Below are 18,505 nucleotides of genomic sequence, written 5' to 3' on the forward strand. Positions count from 1 at the left end.
CTGACCACAGGCCATCACAGCAGCATGTGGGAACACCATGCCTGGCCCTGACCACAGACCGTCACAGCAGTATGTGGGAGCACAATGCCTGGCCCTGACCACAGGCCATCACAGCAGTATGTGGGAGCACCATGCCTGGCCCTGACCACAGACCGTCACAGCAGCACCTGGGAGCACCATGCCCGGGCCTGACCGCAGACTGTCACAGCAGCACCTGGGAGCACCATTCCCTACCCTGCCATGGAGCCATCGCCACAGTGTGGGGAAGTCCCACAGCAGCACCAAGCTGAAGGTCGCCCCCATGCTGCAATTATCATCACGGAGCAGTGAGGTGTGAACTGGCTTGACTAGCCCTCAGTCCTCAGCCCTAGGGCTGGGGGCATTCACTCAGGGCTATCAATTCCTAAAAATGTGATTTACAGTGACTTAACCCTGGTGGCATAGTGGTTAAGTGCTACGGCTGTTAACCAAGAGGCTGGCAAGTCGAATCCACCAAGCACTCCTTGGAAACTCTACAGGGCAGTTCCACTCCGTCCTACAGGGTTGCTATGAGTCGGAATTGACTCGACGGCAGTGGATTTGGTTTTCGTTTTGGTTAACCTCTATTATAGTCATCCCAGACTGTCACTGAGAGTTCTAAAGAGAGAAGAAGCGCGTGCCAGTTGATGGCCGTCCAAGCCTTCGCGGTGCTAGAAATGTCTGTCAGGTTGCTCGTGGGCTTTGATGGAGCCCTGAGTCACAGCACCAGGGCCCCTCAGCAGCTCAGGCGGGAGGACGGTCTCCACTGTAACTGACCTAATGTGCACCTCTCAGCCATGTCCATGGACACGAATACTGCTGCTGTGTACCTGAGTGCGCAAGAGTCTGAAGAGTCCATGCTGGGCAGACGGAGCTGAGGCCGAGGGGCCATGTCAATGCAGAGAATGGTCCAGAAGCTGGGCTACCAGGCTGTGAGCGAGTGGCTAGTGGACCACACAGTGTGGTTTAGGCTGAAGAACAACAGCGTGGAACCAGGGACTGGGAGGGGGCAGCTGGGAGCTGAGAAGAGAGCAGGGACCCGATGAAGGCTGAGCCCAGGGAGAGACAGAGACTGGTGGTGGGTATGTTATCAGCTCTCTGCTCCCCAGCAGACCTACAGGAAAAGTCTAGGTGGAGTAAAGACCTGGCTGTGAAATGTGTAGAAGAACCAGAGATAGCCTCTGTAACCCCGGGGTGGGGAAGGATTTCCCGAGCAAGGCCACTCTATAAGTGTCCTGCATAAAGGACAGGACTGATGAATCTGACGAGAGTAAAATAACAGGGAAAATGTTCTGTGTGTCAATGAACACATAAAGTGAGAACAACCAAGACCAGAAGAGGAAATCTGCAACACACACAACTTAGAAAATTCTAGCATTCACCATCGAGAGAGGACCTCTGGCGTCTCCGGCCAGGCCCTCCCTGAGCTCAGAGCTGCATGACCATCTGCTCACGTGGCATCTCGCTGGGGGTCCCATGGTACCCACAAGTCAGCAGGTCCCAAAGTAAACTCCCATCCCCACGCTGAGCCTGCTCCTCCATCTGTGTTTCTAAATCACGCATCTGTCAGTCTGTCATACTATGGAGGCTTCCTTGTTGCTGTGATGCTGGAAACTATACCACCAGTATTTCAAATACCAGCAGGGTCACCCATGGTAGACAGGTTTCAGCAGAGCTTTCGGACTAAGACAGGCTAGGAAGAAGGACCCAGCAGTCTACGTCTGAAAAAAATTAACCAGTTCATCTACGATGCATCAATTGGTCTCAACCCACCTGGAGCAAAGAAGAATGAAGAACACCAAAGACATAAAGGAAAAGATGAACCCAAGAGACAAAAAGGGCCACAAAAACCAGAGACTACATCAGCCTGAGACCGGAAGAACTAGATGGTGTCTGGCTACAACTGACGAGAATCCCTGATGCAGCAGAACACTGGGATGCAGGCCTCAAATTCTCATAAAAAGACCACACTTAATGGTTTGACTGAAGCTAGAGGGACCCTGGAGGTCATGGTCCCCAGACCCTTTGTTAGCCCAAGAGTGGAACCATTCCCAAAGCCAACTCTTCAGACAGGCATTGGACTGGGCTATAAGACAGAAAACGATACTGGTGAGGAGTGAGCTTCTTGGCTCAAGTACACACATTAGACTACGTGGGCAGCTCCTGTTTGGAGGCGAAATGAAAAGGCAGAGGGGGACGGGAACTGGTTGAATGGACAAGGGGAATACAGAGTGGAGAGGAGGAGTGCACTGTCTCATTAGTGGGAGCAAGGTGTGTGTAAGTTTTTGTATGAGACTGACTTGATTTGTAAACTTTCACTTAAAACACAATTAAAAAAAAAAAAAAACTGGCCATTGAAAGCCTTATGAATAGCAGCGGAACATTATCTGGTATAGCTCCAGAAGATGAGCCCCCAGGTTGGAAGGCACTCAAAAGACGACTGGGGAAGAGCTGCCTCCTCAAAGTAGAGTTGACCTTAATGAGGTGGATGGTGTCAAGCTTTTAGGACCTTCATTTGCTGATATGGCACGACTCAAAATGAGAAGAAACAGCTGCAAACATCCATTAATAATCAAAACGTGGAATGTATGAAGTACGAATCTAGGAAAATTGGAAATCGTCAAAAATAAAATGGAACGTATAAATATCAATATCCTAGTCATTAGTGAGCTGAAATGGACTGGTACTGGCCATTCTGAATCAGAAAATCATACGGTCTACTATGCTGGGAATGACAAATTGAAGAGGAATGGCGTCACATTCATCATCAAAAAGAATATTTCAAGATCTATCCTGAAGTACAATGCTGTCAGTGATAGGGTAATATCCACACACGTACAAGGAAGACCAGTTAATACAACTATTATTCCAAATTATGGTCTCAACCCACCTGAAGCAAAGGAGAATGAAGAACACCAAAGACCTAAGGTAAGGATGAGCCCCAAGAGACAGAAAGGGCCATATAAACCAGAGACGACATCAGCCTGAGACTAGAAGAACTAGATGGTTCCCAGCTACCACTGATGACTGCCCTGACAGGAAACACAACAGAGAACCCCGGAAGCAGCAGGAGAGCAATGGGATGCAGACCACATTGACCACTAATGCCAAAGATGAGGAAAGAGAAGATTTTTACCAACACGTGCAGTCTGAAATTGATCAAACATGCAATTTAGATGCATTGATAATTACTGGTGATTGGAATGTGCAAGTTGGAAACGAAGAAGGACAGGTAATTGGAAAATATGGCCTTGGTGACAGAAACAACACAAGAGATTGCATAACAGAACTTTTTAAGACCAACAACTTCACAAATATCTTTTTTCACCAACATAAGCTGCAACTATACACATGGACCTCGCCAGATGGAATACACAGGAATCAAATCAACCACATCTGTGGAAAAAGACGACGGAGACGCTCGATATCACCAGTCAGAACAAGGCCAGGGGCCAACTACAGAGCAGACCATCAGTTGCTCATATACAAGTTCAAGTCGAAGCTGAAGAAAATTAGAACAAATTCACAAGAGCCAAAATATGACCTTGAGTATATCCCACCTGAATTCAAAGATGCATTGGACACTAACGACTGAAGACCAGACAACCTGTGGGATGATATCGAGGACATCATACATGAAAAAAGCAAAAGATCATTAAAAAGACAGAAAAGGCCGAAATGGACATCAGAAGAGACTCTGAAACTTGTTCTTGAACGTCGAGTAGCTAAAGTGAAAGCAAACGATGAAGTAAAAGGGCCGAATGGAAGATTTCAAAGGGCAGCTTGAGAAGACAAAGTATTATGATCACATGTACAAAAACCTAGAGATGGAAAACCAAAAGGGAAGAACATGATTGGCATTTCTCAAGCCCAAAGTATTGAAGAAAAAATTCAAACTTTGAGCTGCAATACCGAAGGATTCTCTGTGCAAAATATTAAACGACGCAGGAAGCATCAAAAGAAGATAGAAGAAATACACAGAGTCACGGTACCAAAAAGAACTGGTCAACATTCAACCATTTCAGGAGGTAGCATATAATCAAGAGCCAATGGAACTGAAGGAAGAAGTCCAAGCTACTCTGAAGGCGTTGGCAAAAAACAAGCCTCCAGGAATTGACGGAATATCAATTAAGATGTTTCAACAAAGGGATATAGTGCTGGAAGTGCTCACTCCTCTATGTCAAGAAATTTGGAAGACCGCTACCTGGCCAACCCACTGGAAGAGATCCATATTTATATCCGTTCTAAACAAAGATGACCCAACAGCATGCTGAAGTTATCTAACAATATCAATATCACACAAAGTAAAATTTCACGAAGATCATTCAAAAACGGCTACAGCAGTATATCGACAGGGAACTGCCAGAAACTCAAGCCGGTTTCAGAAGAGGATGTGGAACCAGGGATATCATTGCTGATGTCAGATGGATACTGGCTGAAAGCAGAGAATACCAGAAGGATGTTTACCTGTGTTTTACTGACTATACAAAGGCATTCAACTGTGTGGCTCATAACAAATTACGGATAACATTGCGAAGAGTAGGAACTCCAGAACACTAAATTGTGCTCATGAGGAACCTGCACTTAGACCATGAGGTAGTTGTTTGAACAGAACAAGGGCCCCTGCCCCTTCCTGACTCAATCGGCCCCGCCACTACCTACCTGGACTTCAGGAAACGCTGACAGGTGGGTGCACACAAGGCTGCCACCTCAGTCAGGAAGGCAGGTCCCGAGTCCACCTGTTACTGTCCTCTCCATAAGGAAAAAAACTGACTCCTCCCCTCCCAGCAGCCCACACTACAGCCACGTTTCCTCAGTCCTGTCACTGGTGGGTGGTTAGGTGAGTGGGATTCGAGGCAGAGGCTCTGGTTCCCATCCCAGATTCTCCACTGGCCGCTGTGTGGCCAGGGAGGTTCCTGAGCCTCCCCGTGCCTCAAGTGCTTCACTGAAGAGAAGAAAAGTTCCTACCTTGAAGGGGTATTTACTGAGAGCCTACCAAGTGCCAGGCACTGACTGACATGCTGGGAATAGAACTACAGAACAAATGGACAAACATCCCAGCCCCAGTGGGGTTTATCCAAGCCAAGAAGACAGTAAGCAAAGACGTAAACGGTTAGCATACCTAAGATGATGGTAAATGCTGGGGAGCAAAATGAAACAGAAAAGAGAGTGTCAGGGCTGGGGATGGGGAGGGGTGCACTTGGAAACAGGGGCCAGGGAAATCTCATGGACACAGTGAGGAGTGACCCGTGTGCACTGTGGGAAGAACATTCCAGATGGGAGCACAGCAGACGGAAAAGCCTGAAATGGAGGCTTGCTGCGAGGTGTGGAACCCCTTTGCAGTAAATCACTTGGCCTTTGGTCCTTGTTCTTGAGAGCAGGCCCACAGCTGACGCCAATGTGCAGGGCCTACCGACCACGAGGGACCACCTGGGGGCCCCATGCTGACTAAGCCTCAGGAGGCCGTTGTGAGGCAATAAAAGGCCTTGGCCCATGGGCTCTTCTGGGCCAATGCTCTGCTCTGGGAGGGTGCGCATTCCCTGGGGGCATGGAAGCTCTGTGCCGACCCCTGTGGACAGCGCTTTCATGCTTGTTATCCTTTTTCCTTCTAGGGTAAAGACAGCCTTTCCCTGCGTTCGGGAGTCATTTCAAAGAATTATCAAGCCTAAGACACAGAGAGGGGACCCAGGTGAGTGGGGGATTGGGGAGGGGGAGGCGCTGGTGCCCGCTAATCTGCCCTGGGGTTAGTGGGGATGAGAGAGAAGGGGCCAGTGCCCGCTGACCTGACCCCGGGTGAGTGGGAATAAACGGGGGCAGTTCACCTAGAGTGAGGGGGCTGCAGGGACATGACGGGGACTTGCCTCGGTGTGGCTGTCAGCTGCCTGCTGAGATGACACAGCAGGGAGCCCAGGAAGGAGTGAGAGCCTGGGGCAGAGGACACTGACCTGAACCAGGGACATGGCACAGAGCTAGGGGAAGTAGCCAGACGAGAGGTAAGCTTTGAAGGTAGAAACAAGAGGATCTGGAAACTGGACGGAGGGGATGACAGAGAGGGGAGACAAGTGGCCAGACGAGAGGTAAGCTTTGAAGGTAGAAACAAGAGGATCTGGAAACTGGACGGAGGGGATGACAGAGAGGGGAGACAAGGACGACTCAGGATCCTGCCTGAAGAGCAGAGAGGATGAGGCGGCAGAAACGCAGGAGGGAGAAGCTAAGGAGGACCTCAGAGGAGCTGGAGTTGGGTTTGCACATGTTAGCCTGCAGTGTCGAGCACACGACTGCATGGAAAATGGGATGGGCGGCGGGCAATGCAAGTCTGCAGTGGGCACACATCTGGCTGGACCGTGGTATTCAAAGTCTGAGGATGCTGGATGACTGGGGAGTGAGCGTGGGTAGGAAGAGACTCGGCCGAGGGCTGAGCCTGGGTAGCCACCAGTTAGAAGACAAGGAGACAGGGACCCAGCAAAGGAGCGTGAGGAGGCTGGCCAGTGGTGTGGGGGATGCAGGAGGGTACAGGTTCCTGAAAGGCTGGAGAAGGACATGGTCCTGCAAAAGCTGCTGGAGCCCAAGTGAGACCAGCCCTGAGCACTGAATGCTGGGCCATGCAATGTGGTGTCACCAGTGACCCCGACGAGGCAGCTCAGGGGGTGTGGGGCCTCCCCGTTGGGTGGGGTCGGGATGAGGAAAATGTCCTGGAAGTAGACAGTGGTGAGGGTTGCACTGAAGTGAACGTTTTAGAGGGTGAACCTGTGGTGTGGACATTATATCTCAATTGAAAAAGAACAAGAGGTGTGTAGGGGCAAGCGATAATTCTGAGGAGCTTCACAGAAACCGGGAGCAGAGAAAAGGGGCAGGAGCTGGGAAGGGAAGAGGGGCTGAGGGATGGCTGATTTGTTTTAAGGGGAGAGAATTATCAGCCTGTTTCCCTACTGACGTAGAGACCCAGCAGGGGGCAAATCTGTCCTGGGAATTTACCGTGCTCACAGGTATGCCAGGCACTCGGGGCAGTCCCTGGCACATATGAAGGCCCTTAAAGTGTTGGTGAAAGGAGCCCTGGTGGTGCAACGATTAAGCGCTTGGCTGCTAACCAAAATGATGGTGGGTGGAACCCACCCAGTGGCCCCACAGGAGAAAGAGCTGGCGATATGCTCCCATAAAGGTTACAGCCAAGAGAGCCCTAGAGGGCAGCAGTTCTACTCCGTCAAATGGCATCGCTATGAATTAAATTTGATTTGATGGCACCTGACAACAACACAGTGTTGGTGACGAGTGGTGTGTTCTGGACAGCAGGCTCCTGCGGGCAGGCCCAAACCCCCCGGCTCCTGTCCTGCCCACCTGTCACGCCAGCACAGTGAACATGCATTCACTCAGCCACACCTGGTGCTCATCCACCTGTGCCAGGCACCCCATGGGGCACTCTGCCACGTGTCACACGAGCCCGCTCACAGGGAGCCCCGCTGGGCCGGTCGGCAGCCTGAACGGCCTCTCTGAGGCACTCAGGCTCACTTTGCCCCAAACGGGTGGCCTGTGGAGAGTGTGGGCTGGCAGCGGTGAGCCTGGCTGTTATTCTACTTCCGGAAAAGGACTGAGCAAGGGCTTTCTAACCAACACACGGCTTACATCCTAAAAGCTGCCTGTGGGCATGGGGCCTGGGGAGGGGGAGGGGCTGCGGGCATGAGTACAGCCCACAGGGGACTCTGAGCACACCATGGAGCTTCTGAGTCCCGAGTTCAGCCAGGACTCAGGTCTTAGGGTGGCTGGGCAGGGTACCTCTAGCTACACCACCACTTGCCATCTCCGTGGTGCAAGCAGGCTCCATGCACCCCACACAGCTGCCCACACACAGCCAGCAGCTCCAGCATCAGGAACCGCTAGAACGAGTGAGGGCCACGGAATCGCCAGCAGCCCCGGCGCCCAGCACTACTCACCCGATGCATGTCTTCATACTTGAGGAAAAGCACGTTTGAGTCCATGCGGTGTTCCCAGAATTCCTGCACATGCTCAAACCAGGAGCCATACCCTACTGTGGAGACAAGGGGACAGGTGAGTCACACAGCTGAGGGAGGGAGCTGGGCACAGCAACCAGGCTGGCTCCCTACTGCTGCCCAGCGGCCTCAACGAGAACAGCCAAAATCAGGGAAGGGAAGGATAAACTCTGGGCTTGGCTGCAGCCCCCCAGATAAGGTGCATCAGAGGTCCCCACTCTGACCCTGCTGCTTTCTGAGTAAGCTATTCCTGCTGATAGTCCCCTCTTCCCCCACCCCCTGGACGCCTTGACAGCCTTGACGACCTGATCGTAGTAGTATAAGGCCTCTGCTAACCTGTCGGTCAGGACAACACCTGGAAGGGGATCTCAATCTACCCATGAGTTTATCTGTTCAACAAGCAGTCACCTGGAAGATCAAATGCCCAGAGGAGCTGGGCTGTAGGAGCAGTGGGTTCTGTGGGTGGGAGCGGGTGGGGTGTGGGGGTGCTTGGGTAGGTCCAGAGCATGGAGCTCTGCTGGCAAGGGGGTCACAGGGTGGGCTCAGGACACTAGTGACCCTGTGAAGGCAGCTTAGGGGGGCGCCTGGTCAGCCAACCTCACCATGTTGTCCTGCCTTCCCCAGGATGCTGTCCCTGACGAGGGTCTGGGCGTGACTCTTCCAAAAGGGGTTACAGCTTAAACAGACCCAGCTCTGCACTGGTGGAGCCTGCCTGGTCAGAGCAGGCACTGGCCATCCAGGAGTGGGGGCTGGGCTGCCCATACACCCACTCGCCCATCCATCCGTCTGTCCATCCACTCGCCTGTCCATCTGTCTGTCCATCCATCCTCCATTTAGCAAACTCCGGGGCCTTCATAGTTTGGGGCCCGAGAGTTCATCTCCTAACAGGAACCATCGAGGAATCCAGAGCTCATGATACGGTGTGACTGACTGCGGGGGGGAAGGACACTGAGGAACACAGGAGGGCTCCATCCCACAAGGGACAGAGCCCCTGGGCCAGTCTTGCAGGGCTGGGAAGGGTGAGACAGGCAAAAGGGGAAGAGAGAGGTGTCTGTGTGTGCCTGCTGTACTGTTCTTTCCCAGGCAGCAGGAAACAGCAAGAACACGGAGCTGACCCATGAGGACATGGCTAGGGCCCAGATGATGGTGGCAGATGGCACCCACGAGGGCTTCAATGTCACCCCAAGAAGTTTGGACTTTAACGGCATAGAGATGGGAGGGCCAAGGGCCACAAGAGGGGGTGAGAAGCACGACGACAAGGTCAGGTCTGAGAGAGGGCAACACGGCAGGTGGTGAAAAGCAGGGCTCTCTCTGGCCTCACAAAGCCTCGACCGGCTGTGTGGCCCAGGGCAAGCCGCCTAGCCTTACTGAGCCACCTCGTCTGTAATAGGGACAACCACAGAGCCCTCGCATCACAGACCTACCAGGCACACAGCGAGCTCACATATGCCTGGCTCAGTCTAGGCCTCGCAATGGCAAGCCTCTGTCTCTGTCACCCTGGTGGCCCTGTGGAGAAGGCGCTGAGGTGGGATGCCAGGTTACACGACTGTCCGACTTGAACTGAGGAGCATCTGAGAGGCCCAGACGTGGCCGGGGCACCACAGTTTCACCCAAAGAAATCATGCTTCAATAGAGAATGAAACTTGGCCCTGAGCTGCTGATAACCACTTAGACTTAAATGTGTGGCTGAAGCTGGGAAGAACTGGGGCCGCCCTCATCCTCCCAGTGACACAAGGTGCTGTCAACTTCAGTCTGCCATCGCGCCAGCAGGTGGCAGCACAGCACAGCCTGTGCCGAGAGGTCCAGAAGGTGAGGGCGCAGAGCCCCCTCAGGCCACCCACCTGCCTGCATTTCGCCAACAAGGAAGCGGGGACTCTGGAAGGAGGGCTGTCAGGCAGGAACGAGAGGAATAGAAAGCACACACACAAAAAACAAAGAATTCAGCAAAAAGACTGGCTGCTAGGTAAGCCCCTGGATGCCTCAGAGCCTCAGTCTCCTCACCAGTAAGCTGAGGTGAGGGGTCAAAGCTGTCCACAGATGGTCTCCAGAACTCTTGCCTTCTGCCCACTGCCCACCACCCTGACAAGTCCCCCGTTCCCTCCTGCACATTAAGAAGGAGAAGACACGCAGACATCCAGGGCCTCCATTAAAAAGTCATCTAACCTAACCTTCTCCCTCCACAAAGTAAAAAGCCAAGTCCCAGAGCAGGGGAGTGACTAACCCAAGTCACTAGTGGGTTAATAGCCACCGAGGACAGGGAGAACCCAAGTGTTCTCAGTCAGACCCATCTGGCTGGACCGGTTATATTCCGTTGGCCCAGGCCCTGGGGAAGAAGCGTCAGACAGCCCCACGAGGGCAGAAGTTAAGACCCTTCATCCTAAGAGGCAGGCCTTCAGGACTAGCACTGCACCACAGAGTGGGGTCTCGGGGGTCCCATGAGGACGCCTGCCTGTGAGGCCTGGAGGCTGCAGGAGCGGGAGTTGGAGCCGCAAGAAGATGCAACATGTATCGCTCAACATGGGGGTCCGTGCTGATGGCGGGGAGAGAGTGTGAGAAGGATCTGGTGTGCACTGTGGGAATGTGTCTTTCCCACCTGGATGCTGCTTCCTGGGCAGGGGTTCAGCCAGGGCCACTCCTGGGCCTCCACCCCTCACTCACTCTGCTCCTGTGGGAAATGTTCAGAAGTGACAGCCCCCTCTGCCCCCTTCCTCCGGGCGCCTGCACGCCGCTGCCGGGGGCTGCCCTGTGCCCCAGCCTGTGAGTGGCAGTGGGCGGGGAGGGGTGCCTAGAAAGGGGGACCAGAGCTATACCAATAAACACTGACATGAAGCCTACGAGGACAGGCAGCCCAGCCCCGGTAAAGAGAAGAGATGCTTCCTTCTCCCATGAGGGGTACAGTGGGTGTCACCAAGCCTCTGTCCACACCTGACTCACTCTTCCCCCAGGAGGGGGCACTGGGAAGTGCACCACACTCACAGCCCCGCCTACCCTTACCCCTCTGGGAACCAGCTTCTGGGCAGCCAGGGCAGAGCTCAGAGTCTGCTCTGGCCCTCTCCCCTACAAGGGTGCCTGGGGTGGGCGGCCCAGTCAGCCTAATCCCAGGGTTCATTTAAAGTCCTGCTGGCTCCACTCCAAGCCCCCACCTGCACTCTGGCCTCTGCCACTAACGACAGTGAAGCTAGGCTCCCGTTCTTATTCTGCTTCCATCCTCCCCAGCTCAAAACCTAGGCAGGATGGGGGGGTTGCCTCTCACGGGGGAACTTCTCAAACCCAGCAAGGTCAGGCGGGCCTGCTCTGCCACACAGGAATGGGCTCTATGGTCTTGTGCAGATGGCTGAACTTCCCTGAGCCTCGGCTTCTTCACCTGTGAGCTGGGAAAGGAGGCCTGACTTGCAGGGTTGCTGGAAGAGTCAGGCAATGGAGGGAAGGTACCCCGCACTCACTAGGCACTGAAGGAGTGAGCTGGTTGCAGACACTCACACTTGTCGTTCATGAACCTCCGGCAGAATTCCTGGAAGGTGCCACGGTAGCTCATGGTCCGCAGGGAGCGGTGGAACTGGTAGTAGGACACCACCAGGTCCTTGGGGTTGCGGGCCATGTAGATGACCTGTGTGGGAAGAGCACAATAAGCGGGGCTGGCCATCCCTCCCGGGCACACACAAACCACTCTCCTGAACGTTAAACGCCACCATCATCCTGCTTCCAACATGGAGGTCAGACGCACGCTCACTGCTGCCCGGCGCCGTTTTGCTCTTACGTTTTGTTCATACAACAGTATTTGCTAGGATAATTGTTTATTATTTTTATTCTCTATTATCGTGTTAGAACCCTGGTGGCACAGTGGTTAAGAGCTTGGCTGCTAACCAAAAGGTTGGCAGTTCGATTCCACCAGCTGCTCCTTGGAAACCCTGTTGGGCAGTTCTAGTCTGTCCTATAGGGTGGCTATGAGTCGGAACTGACTCGATGGCAATGGATTTGGTTTGGGTTTGGTTTTATTGTCATTGTTAGGTGCCACTGAGTCGATTCCAACTGATAGTGACCTCTGTGACAGAGTACAACTGCCCCACAGGGTCTTTTAGGCTGAAATCTTCATGGGAGCAGACTGCCAAGTCTTTCTCCCACATCCCCTATTACTACTTTAAAGTCCGTGGAAGACAGAAAAATTACAATCCAGATGGTGACGTGCGTATAGGCCTGATAGACATAAAGCAGTTGAGAGAAAAGAGACAGTCAAGATGCAATGGCAGCAGCAGGGCGGCCTCAGCCTGAACCAGGCACATGCAAGGCTTAGGCCACTCGCCATGCATTCAGTTGTGAGGAAACACACAAGTTAAAAGCCTGTATGAGAAGCTGGCGGTACACGGCCCCAGACAGCCTCTGGGAGGGATCTGACGCTGTCTACGGGCTCAGAGAACACAGAAGTAACCACAGCTTGCTGCGTGGACTGGGCATCTCCTCGTTACGATGGTGTCACGGGTGAAGCAGAGGGGCAGACTTACCTTGGAGTCACCGTTATGGAGGTCGGAGGGCAGGAAGCGGTAGGGGAGGTGGCTCTTGATGAGGCGGGGTGACGTCAGCTCCTGCACAGGCAGAGGGAAAGGGGCCTTCAGAGGCGGCACCTCAGCCTATTCAGTCTCATTTCAGGGCCTTTCAGACCCAGGGCCCAGGGGAAGAGGGTCTCGGGCACAGTGAGGGCCTGCTCTCCACCTGACACATTTCTCCTCTAAGAGTGACACGTGAGATACAGCTGTCCTCCAGGCAGGACCCGAGGACCGAGAGTGAGACGTGGCCTCTGCCCTCAGGCCCTCACAGATGAGGAGTCAACCTGTCACGGTCACGGGGGGTCTGCCCAGAGGACTCAGGAGTGAGACGGCCCTCCCAGGGAAGGGGCTGAGGTGGGGTGGCCTTGGAGGACGGTGGAGGTGGCAGGAGATGTGGCATTGGGCAGCCTGCAGGGCTACCATGGTGCCACCTGGTCTCGCCACTCCCACCTCTGCCCCTCAGCCTCTCCTCAACCCAGCAGCAGGGGGTCCTGGGAAGGGCCTGGTCTCCTCTTCCAGGGGTTCAGAGCACCCGGGGACCTGGAACCCCTTCTCTGACACTATTTTTACTGTCTCATCTGTAAGTTCCATGATGGCCATGGTTCTGTCAGTTTTGCTCATGGCCGTATCCCAGTGCCAAGAGTAGCGCCTCAATACAGTCTAATGGAACAACCCGACAAATGACTTGACAAGGTGGAATCCAACTTGGAGTTGAGGGGTAGCTGAGCAGAACACCAGGGGTTGGGGTGGGGAGGGGCAGGTCACACAGGACTCCAGCTTTGTTTTGAGAGCCACCAAGGGTTCCTGCAGTGACACTGGGTGGTGCACTCCGAGCTGTACCTCAGTGCGCCCTCTAGTGGCTGTGGGGAGAAAGGACAGGCAGGTCCTTCACACAGGAAATGAGGTCTGAACTACTGAGGGGACACTGAACGTGGGGTGCAGAGACAAAAGTCTAGACACATCTGAGGGTGGAAGTGACGGCACTCTGGGATTAACATATTTAGTCCATTCTTTTTATACCAGGCATTTGATGCAAACACTTCCTACCCAGCTCCCTGGAGCTGGGAACGGAGGCCCAGAGCCTACCTCACGCTAGGACCCCCTCGCACAGTCCCCACACCCAGGCATCTCCCCGTCCTACCCCGCAGACGCCCTCAACTCTGGTGCGCCACCACAGCCCAGTCGGCCTCCCAGGGCCACTTTCGCCACTCAGGCCTTGTGGCTTCTCTCTCCTGGGGATTTGGGGTATCTGGGAACTCTCTGCCCGCCCCCCACACACATAGGGCTCCCCTAAATCTCCTGAGCCCCTCAGAAACAGTGGTGCCACTCATCGGGGAGTAACTGCGGGAATGCCCCAAAGGGGTCTGAGGGGCTGGCTGTGACCCAGAGCACCTTGATGATGTCCAGGCCGGGCTGAGGGTACTCCAGGACTGGGAGCTGCTCGTCGATGTTCATCAGGCCAATCTCGTCGGGGTCAGCCCCCTGGCTCACCAGGTAGACCACCTCCTGCAGCAGGCTCGTGCCTGGAGGGAGAGAAGCCACATGAGCGGTGCTCCAGGGCCCACCTTGCAGAGGCAGCCCAAGGGCCCAGAAGGGCTGAGGCCCAGGCCGCAGGTCATAGGAGCAGTAGAGCCTGGGGGAACAGTCTCGGTGGCACCAGATTCTGGTCTGAGTCCCACCTCTGGGTGATTCAGCCCTGAGGCTTCTGGAAGTAGATTTTTTCAGTTTACCCAGGAGTGGTCAGGGCCGGGGAAAACAACTCATTAGCCGATAACGTGATTATTTACAAGGAAAACTGCGTCTGCCCAGTAACTAGTAAAGTGAAACATCCGTATGCCCTATGATCCAGGAACTCTACTCCTGGGTAGGTGCCCAGCACAACAAGTGCTTGTTTACCAAAAGATGTGTACTATAGTAACCTCGGTAGTGGTATTCGGGAGAGCCGAAACCTGGAAACCACATAAATGTCCACCAACAGGAGAAGGAATAAACTGGAGGATTCCTACAACGGAACCCTACACAGCAACGAAAAGAAGGAACCACTGCTACACACACCATGGCTGAATCTCAAGGTCACAACGTTTGGCAAACTGAGCCAGACACTGTCTGTGACAGGAGCCCACTCACATGAGGCTCGAGAACTGGCGAAGCTGAGTCATGGTGAAAGAGGTGAGAACAGTGGCCATCACAGAGGGCAGGTTACTGACTCGGAGAAGACACAGAGGTTCTGGGGTGCTGGCTGTCCCGCAAGGCGGGCTGGTGGCAGTCACACCGGGAAGCACAATTCAACTAAAATACAACTACCTGCCAGTGGTCAGAGGAGGCAGCATATCCTGTGCCCCTTAAGAAAGACGGCCAGGGAATGTAAGCCAGCCTGCAAGGTGGCTCGTGTTGCACACGGGGGGCTCGGACACTTGGGCCAGTGTTCCCGAGTCAGTGAAGGCAGAGAGATGGCCAGGGAACCCCGTGTTCAGTGTGCTAAGGACACCTCTCACTCTCGGGGTCCCAGCCTCCTGCTGGGCGGCAACCCTGCTCACAAACCACCCCAGGGTGTGTCCCAGCACACGCCTGGACAAGGCCCCCTGTCTGGACACGGGGACCATCCCTCCTAGTCTTATGAACAGCTGTTTCAGATTCAGGTCATTGGCCCCAGCTGGAACTCTGCGCAGGGTCCCACAGTGCATGAGGTCAGTCCAGACCCCCACCCTAACAAGGCCCCACCTGGCTCACACTCCCATCCAGGTCCTCTGCCCAGCCCATGAGGTCAGTCCAGGCTCCTACCCTGACTAGGCGCCGCCTAGCTCAGACCCCAGGCCAGGTCCTCTGCCCCAGCCCACGAGGTCAGTCCAGACTCCCACCCCAACAAGGCCCCGCCTGGTTCAGACCCCCACCAGGTCCTCTGTCCCAACCCATGAGGTCAGTCCAGACTCCCACTCCAACAAGGCCCCAACTGGCTCACACCCCCGTCCAGGTCCTCTGCCCCAGCCCATGAGGTCCGCCTGGACTCCCACCCTAACAAGGCCCTGGCTGGCGCAGACCCCCGTCCAGGTCCTCTGCCTGGCCCTGGGCCCAGCTTCCATCCCCAGCCTCGCCCTGCTGGGCACCTTGCCTACTCCTCAGCCTGGGACGGAACTGCAAGTCATCTCCACAGACGAGGCTGGCCCTCTGCCCACCCAGCCTGCAGCTGCCCCTCACTCCCCCCACCCCTCCCCTCACAGCACCCACTCTCCCCCTTCCCCAGTGCCCCAGGTGTGGCCCAGCCCACCAGCAGCTCAGGACAGCCCCCTTCCCAATCAGACTGAGCCTCTCCTGTGATGTCTTCATTCCCTACTTCTAGTGCTGCCCTCCCCCAGCCCTGCGGCCCCCAGGGGCCAAGGACCCAGATGACTACCCCTGCACGTTAAAAGTCATCTCCCATGGCTACCCGTCACTTCCATTCCACAAGCCCCATCCTCGCCTCCTTAGATACATATGCTGGAGACCAGCTGGTTAAAAGGAAGTTCTTCACCTACCGGGCCCCCCTTCCAGCCCCCTTCACCAAGTCCCTTTCCTAGTTGACAATCCCTTGCCTTCAGGGTGTTCCAACACTGCGTCTGCCAGCCCAGACAGGGGAGTGGGGTGGGGGACTGAGGACTAACACAGTGAACAAGCCTGGCCTCTGGAGGGCCTAAAGCCAGCTGGCAGGACAAGACAAAATGGTAAGAGAAAAAGACACAATAGAGGGGATAATAACAACTACCCTGATGGCTGACCTCACTGCAGACACTCAGTGCTTTCTACAAAGAGCAAGCCCAGGCTTGGGGGGGTCAGACACACCCCTCTCAGTAGGGCTCCCACCGGGTGCCAGGCTGCCTCCAGTCCTCTCCCCTCCCCCGCCCTAAGTCAGATCCAGAGACCCTCCATCCACTCTTCTGGCTTCCCAAGAGCCATCCCCGTGCCCCCTTTCACTGCACCCCAGTGGCTCTCCATGTTCAGTGCCACAGCCCCTGCTCTGTCAACCCCAGCCCTTCTGATGCTAAGTGGAGCTCAGCAAGATTCCCACCAGATGCTGGGGACAGATGCCAGTGCTCAGACCAGCCAGGACTGGGCCTAACCCACAGGATCCTTGCTGACACCCTCTGGAAGGCTTTTATCTTCACTTCTATGTTAGACGCACTGAACACTATTGACCGAAGACCAGATGAGTTGTGGAATGACATCAAGGACATCATCCATGAAGAAAGCAAGAGGTCACTGAAAAGACAGGAAAGAAAGAAAAGACTAAGATGGATGTCAGAGGAGACTCTGAAACTTGCTCTTGAGCATCGAGCATCTAAAGCAAAAGGAAGAATTGATGAAGTAAAAGAACTGAACAGAAGATTTCAAAGGGCCTCTCAAGTTTTTGTTTTTTTTTTTTTCTTTTTTTTTTTTCTCAAGTAGACAAAGTAAAGTATTATACTGACGTGTGCAAAGAGCTGGAGATGGAAAACCAAAAGGGAAGAACACACTCAGCGTTTCTCAAGCTGAAAGAACTGAAGAAAAAATTCAAGCCTCGAGTTGCAATAATGAAGGATTCTATGGGGAAAATATTAAACCACGCAAGAAGCATCAAAAGAAGATGGAAAGAATACACAGAGTCATTATACCAAAAAGAATTAGTCAATGTTCAACCATTTCAAGAGGTGGCATATGATCAGGAACCGATGGTACTGAAGGAAGAAGTCCAAGCTGCTCTGAAGGCATTGGCGAAAAACAAGGCTCCAGGAAATGATGGAATATCAACTGAGATGCTTCAACAAACAGATGCAGCGCTGGAGGTTCTCACTCGTCTATGCCAAGAGATATGGAAGACAGCTTCCTGGCCAACTGACTGGAGGAGATCCATATTCATGCCTATTCCCAAGAAAGGTGATCCAACCGAATGTGGAAATTATAGAACAATATCGTTAATATCACACGCAACCAAAATTTTGCTGAAGATCATTCAAAAACGGCTGCAGCAGTACGTCGACAGGGAACTGCCAGAAATTCAGGCCGGTTTCAGAAGAGGACGTGGAACCAGGGATATCATCGCTGATGTCAGATGGATCCTGGCTGAAAGCAGAGAATACCAGAATGATATTTACCTGTGTTTTATTGACTATGCAAAGACATTTGACTGTGTGGATCACAGCGAACTATGGATAACACTGCAAAGAATGGGAATTCCAGAACACTTAATTGTGCTCATGAGAAACTTTTACATAAATCAAGAGGCAGTTGTTTGGACAGAAAAAGGGGATACTGATTGGTTTAAAGTCAGGAAAGGTGTGCGTCAGGGTTGTCTTCTTTCACCATACCTATTTAATCTGTATGCTGAACAAATAATACGAGAAGCTGGACTATATGAAGAAGAACAGGGCATCAGGAATGAAGGAAGACTCATTAACAACCTGCAATATGCAGATGACACAACCTTGCTTGCTGAAAGGGAAGAGGACTTCAAGCACTTACTAATGAAGATCAAAGACCAAAGCCTTCAGTATGGATTACACCTCAACATAAAGAAAACAAAAATCCTCACAACTGGACCAATGAGCAACATCTTGATAAGTGGAGAAAAGATTGAAGTTGTCAAGGATGTCTTTATACTTGGATCCACAATCAACAGCCATGGAAGAAGCAGTCAAGAAATCAAAAGACACATTGCATTGGGCAAATCTGTTGCAAAGGACCTCTTCAAAGTGTTGAAGAGCAAAGATGTCACCCTGAGGCCTAAGGTGCGCCTGACCCAAGCCATGGTATTTTAAATCGCATCATACGCATGTGAAAGCTGGACAGTGAATAAGGAAGACTGAAGAAGAGTTGACGCCTTTGAATTGTGGTGTTGGCGAAGAATATTGAATATACCATGGGCTGCCAAAAGAACAAACAAATCTATCTTGGAAGAAGTGTGGCCAGAATGCTCCTTAGAGCAAGGATGGCGAGACTGCGTCTTACATA

At 53.3% G+C, this 18,505-nt stretch overlaps 1 protein-coding gene across 4 annotated transcripts in view; it reads right to left on the reverse strand.

The window, feature by feature from the left end:
• SULT4A1 (sulfotransferase family 4A member 1) overlaps nucleotides 1-18,505 on the reverse strand; it is a 45,928-nt gene that overhangs the window by 5,461 nt on the left and 21,962 nt on the right. For all 4 annotated transcript variants that reach the window (XR_007517431.1, XR_007517432.1, XM_049884612.1 and 1 more), the window contains exons 2-5: nucleotides 13,937-14,067; nucleotides 12,503-12,583; nucleotides 11,484-11,610; nucleotides 7,947-8,041 (exon numbers count right to left, since the gene is read on the reverse strand). Coding sequence is in view for 2 of the 4 variants with exons in the window: in XM_049884612.1 (XP_049740569.1) it covers nucleotides 7,947-8,041; nucleotides 11,484-11,610; nucleotides 12,503-12,583; nucleotides 13,937-14,067 (434 nt within the window). In the remaining 2 variants the exon portion in view is untranslated. The remainder of the gene's footprint in view (nucleotides 1-7,946; nucleotides 8,042-11,483; nucleotides 11,611-12,502; nucleotides 12,584-13,936; nucleotides 14,068-18,505) is intronic.

The sequence above is a fragment of the Elephas maximus genome, chromosome 4, assembly GCF_024166365.1.
Source record: "Elephas maximus indicus isolate mEleMax1 chromosome 4, mEleMax1 primary haplotype, whole genome shotgun sequence".
Classification (NCBI taxonomy): domain Eukaryota; kingdom Metazoa; phylum Chordata; class Mammalia; order Proboscidea; family Elephantidae; genus Elephas; species Elephas maximus.